Source organism: Aphelocoma coerulescens, chromosome 2 (assembly GCF_041296385.1).
Source record: "Aphelocoma coerulescens isolate FSJ_1873_10779 chromosome 2, UR_Acoe_1.0, whole genome shotgun sequence".
Classification (NCBI taxonomy): domain Eukaryota; kingdom Metazoa; phylum Chordata; class Aves; order Passeriformes; family Corvidae; genus Aphelocoma; species Aphelocoma coerulescens.
The window spans coordinates 50729904-50751362 of NC_091015.1; the positions used below are offsets into that span (position 1 = coordinate 50729904).

At 41.6% G+C, this 21459-nt stretch overlaps 1 protein-coding gene across 1 annotated transcript; it reads right to left on the reverse strand.

Annotated features, from left to right (window-relative positions):
- Positions 1 to 3011: 3011 nt before the first annotated feature.
- Positions 3012 to 14563, reverse strand: CMTM6 (CKLF like MARVEL transmembrane domain containing 6). Its single transcript, XM_069007387.1, has 4 exons — positions 14374 to 14563; positions 9698 to 9874; positions 8677 to 8775; positions 3012 to 7216 (listed from the first exon to the last, which is right to left on the reverse strand). Exons 1-4 carry the CDS (start codon positions 14497 to 14499, stop codon positions 7067 to 7069), a joined length of 552 nt encoding a protein of 183 aa, XP_068863488.1. The 5' UTR covers positions 14500 to 14563; the 3' UTR covers positions 3012 to 7066.
- Between the last annotated feature and the right edge of the window lie 6896 nt (positions 14564 to 21459).

Here is a 21459-nt window from a genome sequence, read left to right on the forward strand (position 1 = left end):
CACCAGGAGAGCAGCTCCACACCTTTGGTTAGTGGAGTGCAGAGACCACAGAACAATTTAGTAACTGTCCCTTCCTCACCTATGTCTCAGCATGAGCAGGGATTTCAGAATCATGTCTGCACTGATATTTCTGGGAGAGGAACAGCTGGTGCAAAGGAAGTAGTTAAAAGGAAGGCTGTAGTGCAGACAGACTTGCATTATTTTGAGCAACATTGCACCATTCTCTAAGCATATGGTGACAGAAAACTTGTCATGCTTTTGTCTTACCATATTATGCTCCCTGTAAGTCCAAGTGAGGACTAAAAAGAGAGCTCTGACATATGCCCCAAGCTTAGCACTGCAGGATAGTGCTGCCTCCATGCAGCACTCCATGCAGTGCATACCTGACTGGGTATTTGCTGTCCCCATCTGGCTGCACATGAGTCATGCTGCAGAAGAATGTGCTTGTGCTGTCACCTCCTTGTGCAGCCTGACTCTCACCTCAGGACTTGCCAACTTCAAAACAGCCAAGTCTGGTTTGTCTTCCCACCAACAATTCAGCCAAGAGATAATAGGTCATAAGGAACAAACTGAGTAAGTGATCAGGGCACGTGGGCTGCTCAAAGCAAGTTTCACTGGGATGCCTGGAGAGGGCTGGAATTCCAAGAAGTCCCGTCTGGCACGCTTTACAGCTACGGTTGCCAACATTTCTGTTTGTGGGCCCTGATTTTTTTCCAGCATGCATCATTTGCATTTTTGGATAATAAGTGTCCCTCATTTAACTTCTCAAGAGTCCGGGATATGCTCAGGTACACCCCACTCCATTCCTCTCCCACCCGTGATCCACAGACATTTCATTGAAAACCACAGCATAGTACAGACCACCAAGTTCTCCAAAGCTGCAGTACAGTGTTGTAAGTGCAGGTGGCGTCATGCAGCTGAAGCTCCACTTGAATTTTTAAAAACATCTATTGGCAGGTTACAAAATGTGGATACTGAAAAGCTTTCAGCAGGGAAATTTTCCACCTTTCCAGCATCCTGTGAAGTTTTCCTTTCTCATGCAAGCTAGCTGCAGTGTAGAGGTTTTTGTAAACCAAGACTTTATCTCACAGGTGCAAACTTGTTATGCACAGTCTTGTTATGGTACACTGAAGAAAATATTTTGAAATTGGGTGTCATAGCATTCAGCCAATCACTCTGAGAGGTGGATGGTCAAGCGACCAATAGCCTTAGCCATTCTTGCGAGCCAAGTTATAAAAATGAGTTTGTAATTAATTAAATAATCCCATTTTATCCTGGACTTGAATTCTGTGTTGTTCTTCTCGCAGTCCCTAGTACAACAGCGACAACAAGACACAAGAAATGCAAGTAAAACCCTTTCAAACTGCACAGGCAAAGTATCTCCCTGAGACAATAGTGATTTGATTATATTGCCAAAAATCCTTCAAGCTACATATTGAGAAATAAGAAAATTATTGGAAAGAGTATCCCTAAAATGAACACTTCAATTTACAGCCACACTGACGACAGAGGGGCATGGGGGCTTCAATCCCACTGGAAATACAGTTGGGAAGAAGACGGAGTCCTTAAGACCAAATAATTTCCATCATAGGATCATCTTTGCCCTCTTGTGGGCAAACTTCCCTCCTGCAGCTTCTCGGCAGGTTCCTGTGCAGACGGCAGGAACAATGCAAAGTACATTTCTGGCCTTCCCAGCGCTTCCTTCCACGAGCTAAGAATAGCCATTCCGAACCCAAGGAGCAGTCACACCCAAAGCCCAGCCAAGCAGTGACCCTTGCGTGGCTCCTGCATGACAGCAGCTGTGTGAGAGAGCAGGTGGCTGGTGCTGCTCCTCGCTGGAAGGACAAAAGCCATCCCAAAGCAAGGAAACACATCTGTGCCTGGAACGAGGGATGGACAGACAGAGTGACCAGGTGGTGCCTGTGCACTCACAAAGGAAAGCTGCAGACTACTAGCCCATATTCTGCCCTGCTGCACTAAATTCTGGTAATTTACAGTGAACCAACTTGGACTACACTCCTGAGAAAGGGGTTGTCATGATTCCAGCAATAACATGACTTAAATTGTGTGGTCATGCTTCAAATTATTAAATCTAGTACTTCTGAGTTATTTTCTCATGGTGTAAAATCCACCACTGACATACCTCTCTAATACATTTTGCCTTGATTGTTTTCTTGCATCTAGGTAATTAAAAGCATTTGAGACATATTTCCCTTTTGAATCCTTAAGATTACACTCATCTCTGGCAATTTCATCAGAGAGAATTTCATCTTTAAAATTATTTCACCTTTTCATGTTACAAAATAAAGAAAAACAAACCATGGCATTCCAATTTCTGTGCCAACAATGAAGGAAGTGTCATTCTCCTGTGTACAAGATGACCACCAGGTAATAAGCAATCTGTAGGATTATGAAACAAAAAAAGTGCTCCCCTGCCAGAAAGCAAAACATGCAGGTTTGCTTCCTTTTCCTCCCCCCCCCCACCACTGACAATCAGCCAAACAATTTTTTAAAGATCAAGCAGCTCTCCCTCGACCAAGCAAGTCAGTGACCTGCATTTTTCTACACCAGAATAAATCATTTGCTCTCAACACCTTTTGCTAGGTTGTACTCCTTCCTTTAGCAAGTCTGCCCCTTTATTTTTTTCAGTTCCATGTAATCAAGACAATAGGAAGCAGCACCTGAATTATGCTTCTCACAGTAACTTACTTTACTCACAAGTAAAGGCTACTGCAAACTACTTTGGGTGGACCCTGTGGTCAGAGGCAATACTGACCTTATCAGATATTTTTTTCCTGGGAACTTCCAGTGAGAATATCCAGCTTTGCAAGTTGGACCCTCTTCCCCAGGAACAGGCAAACACAATGCAAACTCTTTCCTCCAAACCAGGAGCAAAGAATTATGTTATTTCCTATGGCTGGCTTTGGGAGAACTACATAGCAACACCAAATCATAGCAGCAAAACCAAGAAACACATAAAACAAGTTATTTACTAAACCTTTATTTTAAAAAATGATTACAAAATACTTTATAAAGTCCCTTAGATCAAGAAAACATGAATGCATTAAAAAAGATCACAGGTTTAGAATGATAAAAAATATTTAAGCATTTAAAAATTATTTATATGGAAATTCAAGGCAACACTGGAAACAAAACTATAAAATTCTTACTTATATATATAAAATCAATGTATTATCATCCTGCTTTAATAATAATTAAAATTCACCTAAATTCTTAAAGGTGTTAGAAGTCATACATAGTTCTGTCCAGTATAAAATTTGATATCCAGAGAACTCCTTGTTTACAGCAATAGACTAAAAAAGAGATGAATTTCCATCTTAAAGGCACTATCAGCACCTTGATTTGTTACAATTTTATAGAACCTTTGAAAAAATTCACAAAGAATTTCCCTTCAGTATAGAAAGCTTGGTATTTTTATTGCACAAATTTGAACAAGGATCACCATGACAGCCATTATGCAAAAACATCTTGTGCTGAGCCCTGAGAATTGCATGAGATCACTCACTGCTCTTTCAGGTTGGAAGATACAAAGGTTGAACTCACCTGTAACAGACCACAACCCTTCCCTGCTCTTTTGAAGCACACAGTAAAGGCATTAAGGCACAATTCCTTCCCATACTCAGAACCAAAGGGCATTGGTAGCACTGTGATTTTACTTTGTGGGCTAAACCCACATACAAAAGTTAACATTCACAATCTACACAATGCCCAGTACAGATCTTCAGAGCAGAAGCTCACAGTCCAGCCACTGGACAAGTCCTCACATATCCTGAAAAATCCTCTCCACTGCTTCTCAAGGCACTGTAAAAAAGCCTTGAAAGTGGGTACAGAGCCTTTAAGTATTTTTGGACAGGTTCAGCTGGAAAACACCAAAGCTGAGTGTCTAAGCAGGCTCCAACACCACTGCCAAGCCCCGTGGTGAAGAATGGAGAGGACAATTCCCAGATAGATGTACTGGGCCAGTTGCTCCTTTTCAACAGGCTTTACTACCAGTTACAATGTACAGAGATGTTTACTTTGCCAACAGAAGAAATTCGAGGCAGTTGTATCTAACAGCATTTCTGCCAGAGCTCCCATCACTCTCCTGAACAATCCCTAATCCACTTAAGCCAAAATCAACCACCTTAATGGAAGCAATTTAAATAGGTGGTTTAAATAAGGTCAGCTGATTTCATCAGAAGCAGGCTGGGAAACAAGCAAAGGGCATTGCTGACAGAGCAGGAGGGGTAAGAGACATCCAGCCACACAGAGCTCCTGCAGAATCAGACATTTAATCCTGCTCCAACAGCATTCTCTAGGATCAGTCTAATTAAGAGAGAGACATTTAAAGCCAGCACCTGACACCAGAAGCATCAAAGGGGCATGTCAAGACTGCAGACCAGTCTGCTCAGTCACTGCAGCAAGGAACCCCACCTAGACTGGGAGGGCAAAGGAGCTAGGAGTGATAAGGAAAGCTAGGATATAGGAAGCTGATAAAGTTAAAAAAATAACCTCACAGAAGCAGAGAACAGCACACACACAAGCAAATCTGCTTCTCAACTCTTTTAAAATAAGAGCAAGAACACCTCATGAAGCACAAGGATTAACAGCACCACCATGCGTATTAGCCAACAATTGGTTTTGGAAGTAACATTTTAGCAACTGCCTTAAACCTATAACCATCATGTTTGCTCCTAGTATTTTACTACTATGTGACAGACTATTGCCAGGTAAACTGCCAAGGCAGGGGGATGACTTTACACATCCCTTTTTGTACCAGTATCTCCAGTTCAGGAATGGACATGAGTAACACGGCACTTAGGTGGGGAAAAGCCTCTAGAAAAAGCAACCGAAACCCAGACCTCTATTAACTTATCTTCAGGCTGATGAAAATAACAAGAAAAATTACCTCAAGATAGAAGTCCAGTCATGGTGCTGCTTGCTTAATAAGTACTAGCAGCACAGTGTTGCTCTTACACTATGTTTACAGCTACTAATTACAGATGAAGATTTAAAGACCATAGACATTTTGGTGTGGAAAAAAAATCCATAGAACTCTAGGCAATAAGAAGAAACCGAAACAAGACCATTGGAATGTTACTCATATGGGCACGGTCCCCAAAGTAAGACATTGCAGATCATAGTGGAGGTATTTCTCATTATGGATATTCTGTATCACCTGTAACACCACCTGTAAAATGAACAGCTCTAACCTACCCAGTTATCAGAGACAGCTACAGCAAGCGCTGACTGAAATCAGATTTTAGTGGAAACAGACACTAATAAATACAAGAAAAAAAAAAAAAAAGCCAGTCCAAAGAGCATTTCTTCTTTACAACACATGAAATTCTATGAAGGAGAGTATCTCTTCATTAATAACTCTGAAGCCAAGCTACAGCTTTAACTTGGTGCTTCATACCACCTGGCAAAATTTTACATCCTCCAAGCAAAGTGTAGTTTTAGGCTTCAGTCTCAGGCCATAGAGAGAAAACATCACAAACTCACACTCATCAGAAAGTGGCAGCAATGGAAAAAAACCCAACTTTGACCTGCTATTACAGCCCTTTGTCTTAAAACAACTTCCTCTTCCTTTCCCAAATACAGCTCAGCCAGGTTCTGGAGGGCTTCGTCTCAATGCTGTCACAACAGGTTACTGGACTAGGAACATGCCAGACTGGGATATCAATGAAATGCAGTTAATGCCTGGGAGACACGGCAAATGTCATGAGCACTCAAACAAGAATTGTTTTTGCATAATCAGCTTTTTCTCATTTGCTTTGGTATTTTGGAACATCTCCTGGCATACAGCAATTTGCTCTGCTTTTGAAGGCTTTCCTCTTAAGAGAGGCGTAGCAGTCTTGCTTTTACCTCAGACACCAGAAAAATACTTTTTCAGCACTTCATTTCTTTTACAGCCATCAGCATCTGGTCTGACACATCCATCACTTGTCCAATACGTGTCCCATCAGTAGTGTTCCTTGCAGTCCTACAGACTGTTGCTTGCAAAACAAATCAAGGGTACAAGTGCTTATTTACCTGTTTACCAACTGAGCTAGTCAGCAAGAAGTCTCAAGCTACTGCCATATTTATAACACAGAAAATGGTGAGGTTCAAAACCATTCTGGCAAAATTTAGTATTATGTATGCATAAACAAGCTGCATATGGTATTATCCTTGCAAGAAATATTCACCACGGTAGTACCAATGTGCTGTAAGCTTTTTCCCATTGATATTCAGATTGCTACTTCTGGGGCGGCTTCAGGAAAATATTTATTCTTTCTCTTACTCCTCTCACTGCTGGCTTTTCAAGTTTCTTCCTGCAACTGTTACAGCTTTCAAAATCATCTGAAAGAAGATTCTGGCATACAAGTTCAAACTTTGACAATCATGGGGTGCAAAACTGTCTCCTTAATATACCATTTACATTACCCTCCCCATAAACCCCCTAGAGTCACTACACCATTACACTGATCTCCACAGACAGAATTGAGACACAGGAATAGTAAAAACAATCCAAACCCCCTTACTTAAGGACAAGCATTCCTGTATGGTTCCAGTTAGGTATCCCTTTTACATTCAGTTTGACCAGGAAGTACAAAAATGAATTCTGCTGTACTAATTTATAACTTGCAACAGAAGCATCTGGTCCATTTAACCAGGAAATACCTCTAGGCTATAGCTCAGAATTTATTACTTAAATTTAATTTATAAATTAAATTAATGCCACAGACATTAACTTTGTTAGTCACCTCTGTCAAAATCAAATCAGCACACTGTTGTCCTGAAGTTATTCTATTTAGACCCAAGGTTTTTTAGTGCCTGTCACCCCAGCAGGTGGCAGGACTAGTTATTAAGCAGGACCAGTTACCCTAGAACATGATGCTCAAAATGCCATTACCTGACCTAAGAATCCATTAAAATTTTATGATGAACAATGTGTACAAAATCGATTAGAACAAAGAAACAGAAGTTGTTACCTACAGTGCACTGAAAGTCCATTTTAGTTTGCTCCAATTAAAAAAAATAAAAAAGAAAAAGAGGAAACAATTTAAACAATTTCAGGAAGTTAGCTTTGTTTATTCAATGGCTGATTTTCTGTGGCACTCTGAGTGTTACCAGGATTTTCAGAGCATCCATCGACGTTTTGTTTTCGCCTGAGAAAGAACTCTGTACCAAATTCAGCTGCAAATGCAAAAGTTGCAAAAAATCCAAATACCTGTGAAAGTGACAGAAATACGTGATTTTAAAATGCATAAACAGTAATAGTATACCAACATTGTTTGGAGAGATTTGCTGCACCATTTTATATGCATTAATAATGCTTATATATTAAGATTACAGTCCTCCTTAAATCAATAGTTCCATTTAAATTAGACACAAGTCAGAAATCATAATTTTAGCACATTCATTGCTGAACTTTTTTACAGTTTTCGTTCTTTTAATCAAGTGTGAACCTTATACTGTGTTCTAATCAACCTTTAATAGTAAAAGTGCATTCGTTTCATTGCCAAAATCAGTTAAAGTAGCATGGCATTGGTGATATAGCAGACTATTTATCCAAGAGAGGGCTGCTGATTAGCGAGACTAAATGAAGAAGAATAACACAGGGAAGGTGAAGGAAGAGAAGATTTGCAGAGCCTGGGTCAGCAAGGGAAAATGAAATGACATTTTGTGAGTGGCATTTTGTTACTAGTCATGGCAAGATGAGAAGTGGTAAAGAGAAGGCAGCTTTTTTCAAACAAGGAAAGAAACATATGCATTATTCTAACTCTACCTAAATTTTACACAACTGGTTTGGACCAAGGGAATTTGACATTAATAAGTATTAATCACAGTAGTTTTCATTTTTCCTGCATCAGAAAAAAAGGCAAACCTGAAACCTGATTTATGCTCAAACTATTAGGTCTAAATAGATCTACATCACATAAGAAAACTATACAAAAGTGTGTATCTCTAATACCTGATGCTGCCCATGGAACAGAATTATCTTGCTTTCTTTTCCAAATAATTTTTCCTCGTTCAAGAATTTGATCTTTAAACTCACATATTCACAATTCCAAGGTTATTCAAAAAAAGTATTCAAATTACTAGGGAATTATGACACCAACAGCATCCCAAAGCCCCTTCAGTGCCTTGCCCTGAGCCTCCTCAGTGTTCCCTGGGAGATGAATGCCCTGTTGCTCTACTGTTTCTGTCCCTGAGGAAACTGCTGTTCTTATTGCAGACTGTGCAGGTCAGTGTTGTCCACATGTGCTCTGTAATGCCTGGCAAAAGACAGGATTTCTTGATGACTTTGTGAGGGGGTGACATTATGAAATTGAGGAAAAACAGAAATTTCAGAAGTAGGGCATCAGAGAACAGGGGAAGCTTCAAGAGATGACACTGTTGAACAGCAAGAGATGACAGGGAATAATACAAATCCAAGGCAGCAGGCAAAAGGTGGGGAGCTGCAAGTGCACACAGAGGTTTCCAGCAATCCTGAGGAATGCCAGCGCCTTGGATTTCCTATGGTAAGTTTCTCGAAGGTCTGAAACAGCTAATTCCTCCTGAAACATCACAATGCATTGAGTTCTATTCCCTGCGCATTTCTTCTCTGCAAATTGAGTGAAGTTTAGAGGGAAGAGAAATTAACATACCAGATAAATACAAAGTAAATCTTGCCATTTTAAGACTTACACAGGCAGCACTTTCAAAGGCAGAGCCAGAGCAGGTTGCAGAGAACACTATTGATGCTAACAGAAGCCAGGCACCTATGGCTGGCACAGCCCAAAAATTCTGCAAATATATAAAAAAACATATATAATTTAATTGTAGATAGGTCACCTAAAAAGAACAAACATCATAACAACAGCTGAGTTAACCTGCCTGTGAATTTATGTTTTGATACTGTGATGCTAGTGGAAGCTTCAGAAAATACATGTTACCACTACACTCCAAATGATATTCAACATTATCAGCTATTTAAACAGCATTATCAGATATTTAAGGGAGTCTGCCCTCGTTTTGTATTTTTAAAGTATTTAATTAACTTCATTTAACCTTTTTTCCCAATCAAATTCAAGCTCAAGACAACCATGATAGCTTTATTCCCTATGTAAAACATTTGGGAAATTAGAAAACTGTAAGTAAATGTGCTCATTCAAACCTTTTACTACCCTCCCTTATCTGTACCCTCACATAAAGACCCTACTGTTTGCTCTGAAGGCAAATAGGAAGGGACCCTTGTGAGACAGAATAATGTTCCTACTGACTTTACAAAGCAACTTTCTCCCACTGCTGGATCTTCTGAAATATAAAGCCATAAACTGTAACGAGTTATGATTATTGCCAAAAAGGAGGTAGTCTCCACCCAGTAGGAAAATAGATAGGGTAAACTGATAAATTGCAAGCATCATGCTGGCAGTAAACTGCATTCCATGTACGTACATACACGTGATGGCTATGCTTTAATGTTAGTAGCATTAATGTGGAAAAACTTTGCCACACAAATCCTAAAATCCTGCAGGTAGCCAACTTTGAAAAAGATGTCAATATAAACTCTCAAAGTTGGCTCATTTTTTAACTATAAGATACTTTAATCTACCCTTTACATGGAGAAGGAGATTCATTTTGCATAGCCTGCTATAGTCTCCACAGCAGACTTTATGCACTTAGAAAAAATGGTTTCCTTTAAAAAAAAAACAAACAAAATTCTTACCAGTTTCTGTACTTTCTCTTTCCCCAGTGATTCATACATATCAGTGCAATACACACATAGAATCAGGAGGCTCAAAAGAAAGGCACTGCAGCTTATGAATTCAAAGAAGTAAAGTCCACTACAATAGACGCAATCGTCCACAATTTCTTCACAAACAACAGCCAAAAAAGAGAAAATCTGCAAACAAATAACATGCTTGAGTTGGATCAAGTCTCTAACATCTTCAACAAACAGGCATCTCTGATATGAAGATTAATAAAGCTAGCTGCGACAAAAATCCTCAATCTACAATAAGTTTGGTAAAGTTCTGCACTATTTTCTTACAGGCAGAAATGGTTATATAATGACATGGTTTACACTTGGATGCTATAGGTGGTCACAAAGTTTACACCTGTTCCCTCACTTGATAAAACTTCAGAGAAAGTCCACATAGCCAATACTCACATGCTTGTGACCCAGTAATGACGGAACTCAGCTGTTCTGGTAGGAACTGAAACTTTACGCTGTGTTCAAGCTGCGTTGGACAAGCTGTGTTTAATCTATGCAGAGGCTTATCTTCACCTTCCTGCCACAGTATGTTTTGAGAAAATAACGTGATTTAGGTCCTGTATAGTCACCATATCTGTGCTGCTGGATTTTCTACTATTTTATTGTACAAGAAGGAATATTGCTTTATTTAACTGTTCACTTATTTTGGCCACTTCTTGCTAGTTTCCTTCATCCCATAAAGTTGGCATAGCTTTATAGATCCTTGTAGTAAGGAGTTCACCAAATTAAAACAAAACCATGAGCAGGAATCAGACTGGGTCATAAAACTGAGACTGATATAAGAATGACAATAACATTTTTAGTAAGAGTATGAGGGCAATAAAAAGGTTGACAGTTCTTTGTTTAAAAAAAGAAAATCTAAACTTAATATTCAGAATTGTTCTTGGAAAATAACCACCAGTCTTCAGTTTCAGTTTTCTGACAGTAAAAACAACAGTTTAGCAGTAGGAAGTGTAAATTCCCCTTACTAAGTCAGGCCTCAGAAGGGCACTTCAAAGAATCATGTTTTGCAAATGCAACAATATAAAGTAAACAGGAGCTCAGAAAGGGAAAGAACAGCAGAGGGAAACTTCAATATTACTATCAGGCTTCCTTTCTCTTCCACAGTAGCTGGCAAGACAAACTTCTCAGCAGCACTTGCACCTAAACCAGTGAACTACAATGGCTGTCCAGGAATGTTTTGAACTCTGACTTTCCAGTTTGTATGGTTTAGGGGTCTTTTGGGGGTTTTATTTGCATTTCTAAACATGTGCTTACAGCTGCATCCAATGACTTTCAATTTCAAATTTTTCACAATGTCAGCTGTGAGATAAGTTTTCATGTACAGGGCTACTTCTTTTTATAAGCACTGGAAACTGAATGCCATCACTTTCACTTGGGCTGAAACAGAAGAGAAAGAAAATAAACCTGTCCTTAAAAGAAAGTATATGTCCAGATAACCATAGTATGATCTAAATAATGGAAAAAGATCTTCTCCACTGAGTGTACGAACAAGTTGAAAAAAATCCCATTCAAAGAGCAGTTATAAAGGGTTCAGTGTCAAATAATTGAGATTTACCAAGTGGAATCTTGTGTGGGACTTGCCCAAGTCAATATTCAATTTTTTTATTTATAAGTTGAGTAATAAAATAGAGTACATCAATTAAAAAACGTTGGCTTGAAGAACTTTGAGTAAGTGCTTTGATTAAGTTCGTACATCAGCAGCACAGTCATAAGATGCCAGAGAGCTCCTGCTTGGGTTTCTTAGCTTGCCCTTTGATATCACTATCAGGTAAAAAAGGGATTCCTCTGTTGTCCTACTACCACCAAAAAACAATAGTTTTAAACACCAAAATAATTGTTAGAGAAGCAGTTGTTTCGGATTTTATTTTTAGTCCTATCTGTCTGTATGTACAGCAGAAATTAAACAACAACATCTCTCTCACCAGCAAGAAATTATTCATTGATACTGACATTACTGCTGGAAGTTTCTAAACAAGTGTCAAGTTTATAAAGAAGATTTAACAAGTGAATTGCCAGAAAAGAATACTACATAAATAGAGCAGATCTATGAACTTGCCAACAAGCCTGTGAAGATGCTCAGCAGGGGGATTCCCAGTACAAAATCTTCTAGTTCAGATGGGTGGACATATTAATTCTCTATTAAGTCTGCACAATTGGGGCTACTATCAGCTCAAAAAGGAGCTGATATTTAAGCCTGAATTACAATTTTCCGTTCCAGCTAGGGCATTTTAACTAAACAGTTGATGACAACTGATCCTGCTTTACATAAGAATTAGTTTCTACCTCCGACTTGGCACAATACACACTGTGCCATTTACCTTTGTGCAGAATTTGAACCACTCATGGACTAACAAAAACATTCCATCTATTAAAAAAAAAAAACAACAAAACCAAACCAAACAATAACACTCTAGAAACCTGTGCAATAACATGCCTCCCAGCATCCTTCTGGCAGTCACATTTTCCTTGTTCCATTTGCTCAAACGAACTGGTTAAGGTTACAATGTATGCCATCATTCATCTGAAGAAAAGTGTTTCTTAGGTCTAGAAGCCAGGTTTCTGCAGGTGATTTCAGAGTATTTTATAAAACCCTTGATCACCTCTATAATGAGGAGAGCTCACTTTCTGATTGCAATACCCTGTTTAGCAGTCCACACAAACAATTATCAGGGCATAATTCCAGTAACAACCACTATTGTAACACAAAGCCAATAGATGTTAACGACCATCACTGGCATTTCCAAAAATCAACGCTTTCCCAAAAGAGGAACCTTTTTCTTACTGAAAATACTGAGGCTTCCACCTTCAGGAATTTCTGGGGCTTGTTTAAAGTGTTTTGACTGAGAACTCAAGATCTGTGCTTATTGATAAAGGTTACAAAAAAGGAGGGAAAACTGTTGGAAATTAGGAGGGTGAACAACTATAACTCCATTTTCTTTTCCCCCTCACTGAAAAATGGGTGCAGGCCATAAACTGCTAATTATTTAAGAGCATGTCAAGCAGCTATTCACCTTGTTTAGGATAATGATAGTTTTTCCTTTTTTCTACCTAGAAAGCATTTTAAACAATTAAAAAGCTTAAGATTTTGGTACACCAGCAAATTTGCCTACATAATCACTTATTTTATTTTAGTCAATGAACCTACTTAAATAAATGTTCTGCTTGTCAGGGAGCAGAAGCCAGCAGATCTTGCTTTAATAAACGCCAGTAGATGAATTAAAAGTTTATGTTCCATTATATTTATTTAAAGCATTCTTGGGTGTGATTTTTTAAACACTCTTAGAAAACTTTATTTTTGGTAGTGTTACCATTATCTTTATGAGCAGTAAAGAATAGTTCTGGTTGAGGGTTTTGACTGTGCGTGAGATGAAGCTTAAAACCCAAATGCCCTCTTTTCTGCAATGGTGAAGTAACGAGAAAGGGTTGGAAATCACCTACAGTTCCTGTGAGCATGACACATCTGACTCAAAAGCCACTGTGTTGGCTGCAAAATGCATGGTGACACACATTTGCAGTCAGCTGCCCTTTACCACCATGGGTTTCACTCCCTTCCTGCCAGTACTTAAGAATGACGATCCTCACATCCTTATCAGCAGTCACACTGGTACATTTTGGAAGAGCCCATCACCAAGCACAGAACAAACAGGAGCTAGCACCAGGAGCCCAGCTGCTTAATTCAGGAGTAACATTACACGCAGTAAAAAAGCCAGCAGAATATAAGCCTTTTATTTCCTAGTGGGCCCAGGGTTGCCTGACATGAAGTGATGTCTCATTCAATGGGCCACCATCAATGTTACACGTCTCTGGTGCAATTTTCCACCACAAATCATGGGAGAAATGAGCTCCTTAATTTTAGCATGGACAGCGCAGAGTGACAGGCTTAGAACGGGCTGCAGGAGCAGCAAGAGAGGAAAGTCTGGAGCTCATGACCTAGTAAAGCCCTTTCCAGTTCTACTGCCCTATGGTGAGGTTCAGTCAAAGGCTTCTTCCTCCTGCTTTCATCCAATCCGGTCCTCAGAAGAAAACACTAAATTTCCTGTAAGGCTTCCCTCTGATTTTAAGCCAGAGTGGCTGGTGTTTAAGGCCAGCAGGCAGCTGGACCACGGTGGCTGCAGCACCGAGCCTCGGGCACACGACGCCGGCACCATGAGATGTCAGCACCTACTCCCGCAGCTCGGGCATGACGAATGAACACTCTCATCACTTCCCCACCATAAACCACTCTGAATCTGCATTATAAGGCACCATGCCAGCTTTCCACCCGAGTTACAGGTTTGCACAACTTTAGTGACCCCATGCCACGTCCCAAGTCAAGACATCTTCCCGGCGGAGCCAGCCTTTCCGACCGGCAGAATCCATTCCCTCGAAGCCTGTGTGCGGCCATCTCCCCAGGCTGCGCTGGATCATCGAGGAGTTTAATTTTTAAGCGGCGCGAGACCGTCCTAAAGCCGAAGGTCATCACAACACGCTCGTTTCCATGCCAAAGCGGGGCAACCCCGCCCCGCTGGGCTCAGCCCCGGGAGACTCGAGGTCTCTCCCCGGCCCCGGGCCCCCATTCTGCCAGGAGTGCTCCCTCCGCGCCAGGCCCGGCACGTCCCGCGCGGCGAGGGGAGGAGGGCACTCACCGCCTGGAACACCTTGGCCGTCAGCCGCCATCCCCGCAGGTGCTGCAGGGTGCAACCGAAGGGGCGGCGGCGGGGCGCCTTCGCCTCCGGTTCCGTGGTCTCGTTGTAGACGGCGCCGTTCTCCATGGCCGGGCCGGGCCGCCGGCTGTCAGCGGGGGAAAACCGAAAGCAAAAGGGAGGCGGTGGCGGCGGGCGGGGCGGGGCGGGAGAGGGGAAGGCGGGAGGCGCCGGGAGGCGGCGGTTCCACCGGCGGTTGGTCCCGGAGGGACAAAGCCGTTTCCTGCGGCGCGCGCCAGCGCGCCCCCTGGCGGCCGCGGGCGGGGGCGGCCCGTGAGGGGCGGCCGGGAGCGCAGGGCTGCCTCAGGCCCGCTCTGTGCTCAGTTCGTTAACCGCGGCTAAGTAAGTAAAGTTTACAAGATAATTCACTTTCACACCAGATTACGGTATCAGAAGGGGGTTTTAAGCCAAAGCTTTCCCTGCTTACATTCACATAATCAGTTAGGTTGGAAAAACCCTCTGAGAGCATCGAGTCCAACCTGTGACCGAACACCACTGCGTCAACCAGACCATGGCACTGAATGCCATGTCCAGTCTTTCCTTAAACACCTCCAGGGACGGTGGCTCCACCACCTCTTTCAGCAGCCCATTCCAGTGCCTAATCAATCACTCTTTCTGTGAAGAAATTCTACCAAATGTCCAGCCTAAACCTTGCCTGGCTGCTGCCTGATGCTACGTCCTCTTGTCCTGTCACGAGTTGTCATGTCCTGTCATGAGAGAAGATTTTGACCACCACTTTGCTACACCCTCCTTTCACGCAGTTCTAGATATCAATGAGGTCACCCCTGGGCCTCCTCTTCTTCAGGCTAAGCAACCTCATCCCTCAGCCACTCCTCATAGGACTTGTGCTCCAGGCCCTTCACCAGCTCTGCTGCCCTTCTCTGGACTCGTTCCAGCACCTCAATGTCCTTCCTGAATCGAGAGGCCCAGGGCTGAACAGACCACTCAAGGTGTGGCCTCACCAGTGCTGAGTACAGAAGAAGAATCACTGTCTTTGAAGACATTCTTTGTTGTCAATGAGAGAAAACACTCACCAAGTGTTTGAAAACCAAGCCTCTGCTAATATATTCCCATACCTTTGCCCAGATCAGCTTTTAAAAGAACGTAGAGCTTTTGTTGCCTACTAAGAATAGATTGAACCTGTTATAAGTAAGCAAAGGTGTGCTATGTTCACTTCTATATTATTAATGTAGTATCCACAGAGCTATTATGGTCCTGCATAGACAAATTCAGTTACACTTGTTTAAATTCAAGGAAATGGAAGATTGCTGTAGGTAGAAAAGGAGATTTGCTTTCTTAACGTTAGCTGTATAGGAACAGATTCCCTGCTTAGGGAACAGATCAGGCTGCTGGGACACTGCCTCTCTTTGGGAACCACACAGTGCAGAGGGGGCATGTGTGCTACAGAGCCCCATGAGGTTGGGGCTACTTTTAACTCTGCCAGGGGACCCTCTTAACTGGGCAGCTGCAGAAGTACGGGCCAGACAAAAGCAGGTGGGCCATACTCCATGCTGAGTGTGTACCAGCAGGTGGTGTGCCTGACTTCTTCCAGTAAGAAAACACTATCCAGGGGAATATACAAGGTCCCTGGACAGGACCATACAGACTTGTCTCTGCCATAAACAATGTTTGGCTGCAGGAATTGGCTTGGAAGGCAAATGAGTAGGGCAAGTCCTGTGATTCCCAAGGCGTGGGAGTTTCTGCTAGAACAAATGAGGCATCACCATGGGTGTGCCCTAGCTTCTACCTGGGATTGGGATGAGTCTAACATAGCTCTGTTGGCAGCATCCCAGACTACAGGACTGAGCAGGTAGGTGTAGTGAGGAACATTTGCTGTTACCACTCAAAAGTCCCCAGTGCCTTCACTACCTTTTTTCACACGAGTATGTTATAAATAAGATTACGTTGCAGAGGCTGGCATCTCTCTTCTGAAGGAAATTTCCTTCTCATTTTCTTTTCTTCCTTGATAATATTTCACAACTGGCTGAATAACTCCAAAGCCACAAAGCATGTGTCTAGGCTATACTGTGGTCTGATGAGGACAGGACTTAATTGAGGTAGAAGCAATTGTCAGCTCTTTTAAGGTGTTTGGCAGCACCCAAGGCTATTTTGTAGCCGTTCCCTTATGAATGCCTTCATGCAGCATTGCTAGATGATGAACACAGATACTGAAAACAACTGAGTTGAGGAAAGATTGCTTTTCAAGGAGTCACAGAAACACAAAACAAGACTACAAAAGGTAAAATAGATGGCAACCTCTTTCTAGTTTCTACTGTCTTTAAGGCGTTTTTCCTGTCCAGGCCCTCTCCAGGGCCTGAACACATCAACATATATATATATATATATATATATATATATATATATATATATAAACGATGCATGAATGATAAATGTTAGCTTGCCATTTAAAGCCTAACTTATTGAGGCCTATTTATTTATTTATAAGAGGGTCAGGAAAAGTGAAACTACAGCAAAGCTAGGGAACTGTAAGTTCATGTGACAGAAAAGGAATGATAACTGGATAACAACATAGGAGTTGATATCTTGAAAATACTTAAAGCATTACATTATGCTGCTCTTCACAGAGGTACTGCAGGTGTTCTTCACCCTCTTTATCGCACTAACTTTCCAGTACAGTATTTTTCCTTTAAAGAGGGAATTAAAACACCAGTTACAGTAAGGAACAATAGTGTTTAATGCAAATAATAGTAACTGGCTGACTGTGATGTGATGGAAATCCCATTCCAGATATACAGCTATTGATTTCCTTTTGGTTATGTGCTACACCTGACAGTTTTCCAGAAAAATAAGTCTTTCTTACCCTGCCACAGCCTTTGCTGGAATGGCAGGAGTGGAGCTTAAGGCAGGACACGGTGGCAGAGAAGCAACCTTCCAGTTAGATGCTGAGCTGTGGTAACATCTCCAGTCAGCCAGGCACAGAGAGGGACATCAGTGGAAGCAGATTAGTGATGAGTGACCTAGTTTTCTCCCTCATTACATCTCCTTCAAGACACCTTCCACAGTGACCAAAAAGCAATAGCAATGGAGAAAGCCCCCTCATTAGAGGAGATTGCAGTGTACACAGTATAGCTGTATGGCAGTTACCACTTCTTGCCTCCAATGCTGAAATAATTTCAAAAACTGTGACTGGAGCTCCTTGAAGCAGTTGAGTAAATGCCAGCTACTGCAATAAGGGGGATTCAGTACTGCTGCATCACTGTTTTCATCGAGTGAGGCCTAGTGGCTCTTTGGCACTCTCGGTGTGCTGTTACAATGTGACGCTAAAGCCCGAGTCCCTCACGCTCAGAATTGGCAGCACTGGCCTCATGAATTCATGTTCCCCTTTCCCTGCTTTCATAAATGCAGCTATGGGGTTTTTTGCTTTTCTTGTCAGAAGGCAAAGGAGAAGGAAGTACAGGAATGGGAAAGCAGATTAAAAGCCTAAACCATTGAAGGAGACAGACAAGTTTCATTGGAAGAGTGGTGAGGAAGAGGTGTGTGTTACTGCATGATTCAGGGAGCTCCACTGGAGACAGCCTGTCTGAGACAGATCTCCCCCCTTCATTTTGATGTTCTCACAGGGGCACCTCAGCTTCTGTTCAAGACTATTCCCATGTATTACATGAAGTAAATACAGCATGATTAGTGAGCAAATGGGATATTCCAAGTCCTGCAACAATGAGCTCAGAAAAGACTTAAATGTGTTGCATCTGCTGAATTTTCTTTAGTTCTTGGGATTCTATTTTTGTGCTCAATATTGCAACTGAACTTCACAAACCCTGACACCATACTAAACATGCTTGAATGTGTGATTTTAAAACAGCTGAATAATTAGCATTTTTAACAGCTATTACGCAGTATCCCTTATGGGACTAGAGATAAAATCCCCACATTTCCCAAATGCAAGGTTGGGCCAACTGTTCTCAGTGGTTTTCTGCATGGCACAGAGAAGCATTAAGCCGTGAGGTATTTGATAGGCAACAGTTCTGCCATCACAGGTGTCCTACTGCAAACCGTTTGCTCCCCAAGAAGACACCGAGCCCAACAGGCAGCAATTCCTGCACTTCAGAAGTATCACTAGAAATTTAAGGTTAATACAGTAGCTAGTCTGTAAAACCTAAAAGCCATGTGCACATTTCTGAGATTGTAATTTTCAGCTGAAAAAATGACCTGCCTGGAAATAAAGTGGACATTTACTCAAAAATTTTGAGCTTAAAATTTGCAGAGCAGCTTTATTAGAACCAGTATACTCAAAAAAACTGATGTAGGAACAGGGTAGAGAAGGAGGAAGAGAGGATTTACAAAATTCTCCTGAAACAGCTTAGTTTCAGGCTAATCAGCAACTTGTCTACATAGAACTAGCCCTGAAAGTCTAAAGGAATTTACTTGATTTATATTGTAGCATTTTTTCAGTGTTCATACTGAAAAACATTCTTAAGGTAGTGTTATTAAAATTGTGCCCTGTAGTTCTTGCACTACCTCTTTGCTTTCTGCATCTTATGTGCTAGTCTGAAACTTTGTACCCAATAGCAGTAAAGGCACAGAAGAGTGATTAGAAGAAAAATTAATGTAATTCGTGCTGTTACTCTTTCAAAAATTGGGGTAATCCAACCCCAGCCTAGAGCAAGAAAGTATTCTTGCCAAATTAGCTTCAGTGGTTCATCCAATTTATTTAGTTTGGTGCCTGACTTCATAGTGAAAGAAGGAGAACAGGCAGCAGGATTTACTGGCATTACCTTTTGTGAAAAGGGCCATCTGTCACAGAGACTAGTCTTGCATGATAGTTGTGGTAAATCCCATCTTAATTGTCTACTCTCACCAAAGCAGTAAGAGGGGGAACTGCAGCTCAAGAGGACAAAGCAACCAGCCCAAGAGTCTTGGTCTCACCAGAGGAAAACAAGAAGCCAAAGACATCAGGTTACACAGAAACATTCTCACATATTTTCCTTTTGTGGTAAATCTTTTCCCCCAAAGAGCATGAGCAGGCTGCAGACAGCTAGTGACAGCAGCATTAAGAGAATTTGAAGGAGGGAAGCAGGCTACTTTATTCCTGTAGAATGAAGAGGCATGGTAGGGAATGGTCTTTTTGTAAACAATCATTTGTAAATAATAAGTTAAAAATCAAACAACCAAAAAACTCCAGAGCTACAGGGGTTTAGGGAAAAACACATTTAGAAGCTTCAAATACACAGAAGTGACATCTGTTTTAAGAAGTGAAATTATAATGAGTCATTAGTAAGGTTTTTCACTGCTCCAGCCTTCCCAGGTAAGGGCACGTGGTGTTAGGTATTAATGCATTATGTGGCCAATTTTCCAGCTTCATAAAGGGTTTTGTGCTTTGACAGATGCTCAAACAAACTAACTTAGAGATTGCAGGAGTCGTCTTTCAGAAACCTGGACAGTATCCACTAGTTTAAAATGTTGCCCTAAATCCAAAGTTTCACCCTAATGATACATACCACTGCAGTTGTGCAAGAATAGGTCCTGCTTGTATCATCAGAGGATCCTTTCTCTCAAACACATTCCAAATTCAGTTTGAAATTTACATACAGAACCCAGAGAACTGTTTTGATACCAATGCATGCCATGTATCCGTAATCAGAAGCCTAATTTTTTTCTTTCAATTTACTCTATACAGCTGTTCATCAGCAAGTCATGCATTTCCCCATATGCCACCTTTACTGAATTGTTGACATACGCAAAATTTTAAGGGCTGCAATTAAAGACATAGTTAAGAATATCTACTGAAATTTGTCAGTCCACAGTCCAATCTTCTATTTTAACAAGTGTGCTTAACTTGAGGGAGTTTGGTAGACAACAACATATATGTTGTTCTTAAATAAATTTAGGTATTTTGTAAATATGGAGGTAACTCAGGTCAAGGGAGGTGATCCTGCCTCTACTCAGCCCTAGCAAGGCCACATCTGGAGTGCTGTGTCCAGTTTTGGGCTCCTCAGGACAAGAGAGACATCGAGCTCCTGGACCAGGTCCCATGGAGGGGAAAAAAGATGATTAAGGGATGGGAGCATCACTCTCACAAGGAAAGGCTGAGGGAGCTGGGTCTGTTCAGCCTTGAGAAGAGATGACTGAGAGGGGACCTCATCAATGTCTGCCAGTATCTAAAGGGGGGGTGCCAAAAGGATGGAGGCAGGCTCTGCCTGGTGGTGCCAATCAACAGGACAAGAGGCAACGGCCAGAAACTGATACACAGGAGGTTCCAGCTGAACATGAAAAGCTTCTTTATTGTGCAGACAACCACGCACTGCAACAGGTGGTCCAGAGAGGTTGTTGAGTCTCCCTCACTGGAGATATTCAAGAACCACCTGGACACAATCCTGTGCCATGTGCTCTAGGGTAGCCGTGCTCGCACAGGGGGGTTGGACCAGATGACCCCACCGTGGTCCCTTCCAACCTGACCCATTTTGTGACTCTGTGAATTCACTAGAACCATTACAGAATGCAGGAACTGGGGAAGAAGAGTACCGCCATGTTCAAAATAAAGAGACTTCCAGCTAATCAGAGAAAGTAATGTAGGACTTACTGATTTAAAAAACCAGAAAACCTGAACTCATTAAAGTGTCTTGGCAATCATTTGATCAGGATATACCTTTTACATTTCCTATTCTGAGGCTGTAAGTAGAAACTAACCCCAAATTTCACAAAGAAAAAAGTGATGTTCAACATTTGGGTACTGAAAGCTTAAGTAAAGTCCTAACCTTGGTCAACTACTACTTAAACAACACACTGAAGCCAGCAGCAGGATCCTTAGTATAACTAGAGTGCTTTGAAAACACTGCAGCACAAACCACCCAAAGTCAGATAAGCTAGTTTCACTCCTAGGAACAAACACTGCAGACTTATCCCCTTCCTTCCAGAAACAATGTTTTAAGGGAGTTTAAATATCTGCCAGTGATGTTATTCACTGAGAGGTAAAAATATAAAAGCATGTTTTAAGATGTTTTACACCACATCCTTAGATTTAACTGTAAACGAACAAGAACACCATGGCTTCAATGAAAGTTATTTAAA

Coding starts and splice junctions, on each gene's coding strand:
- CMTM6 (XM_069007387.1), bottom strand. CDS start 14,499: ATGGAGAACGGCGCCGTCTACAACGAGACCACGGAACCGGAGGCGAAG. Junction 9,875..14,373: donor CGGCCAAGGTGTTCCAGGCG/GTGAGTGCCCTC, acceptor ATTTGTTTGCAG/ATTTTCTCTTTTTTGGCTGT. Junction 7,217..8,676: donor CCTTTGAAAGTGCTGCCTGT/GTAAGTCTTAAA, acceptor TCACTTTCACAG/GTATTTGGATTTTTTGCAAC.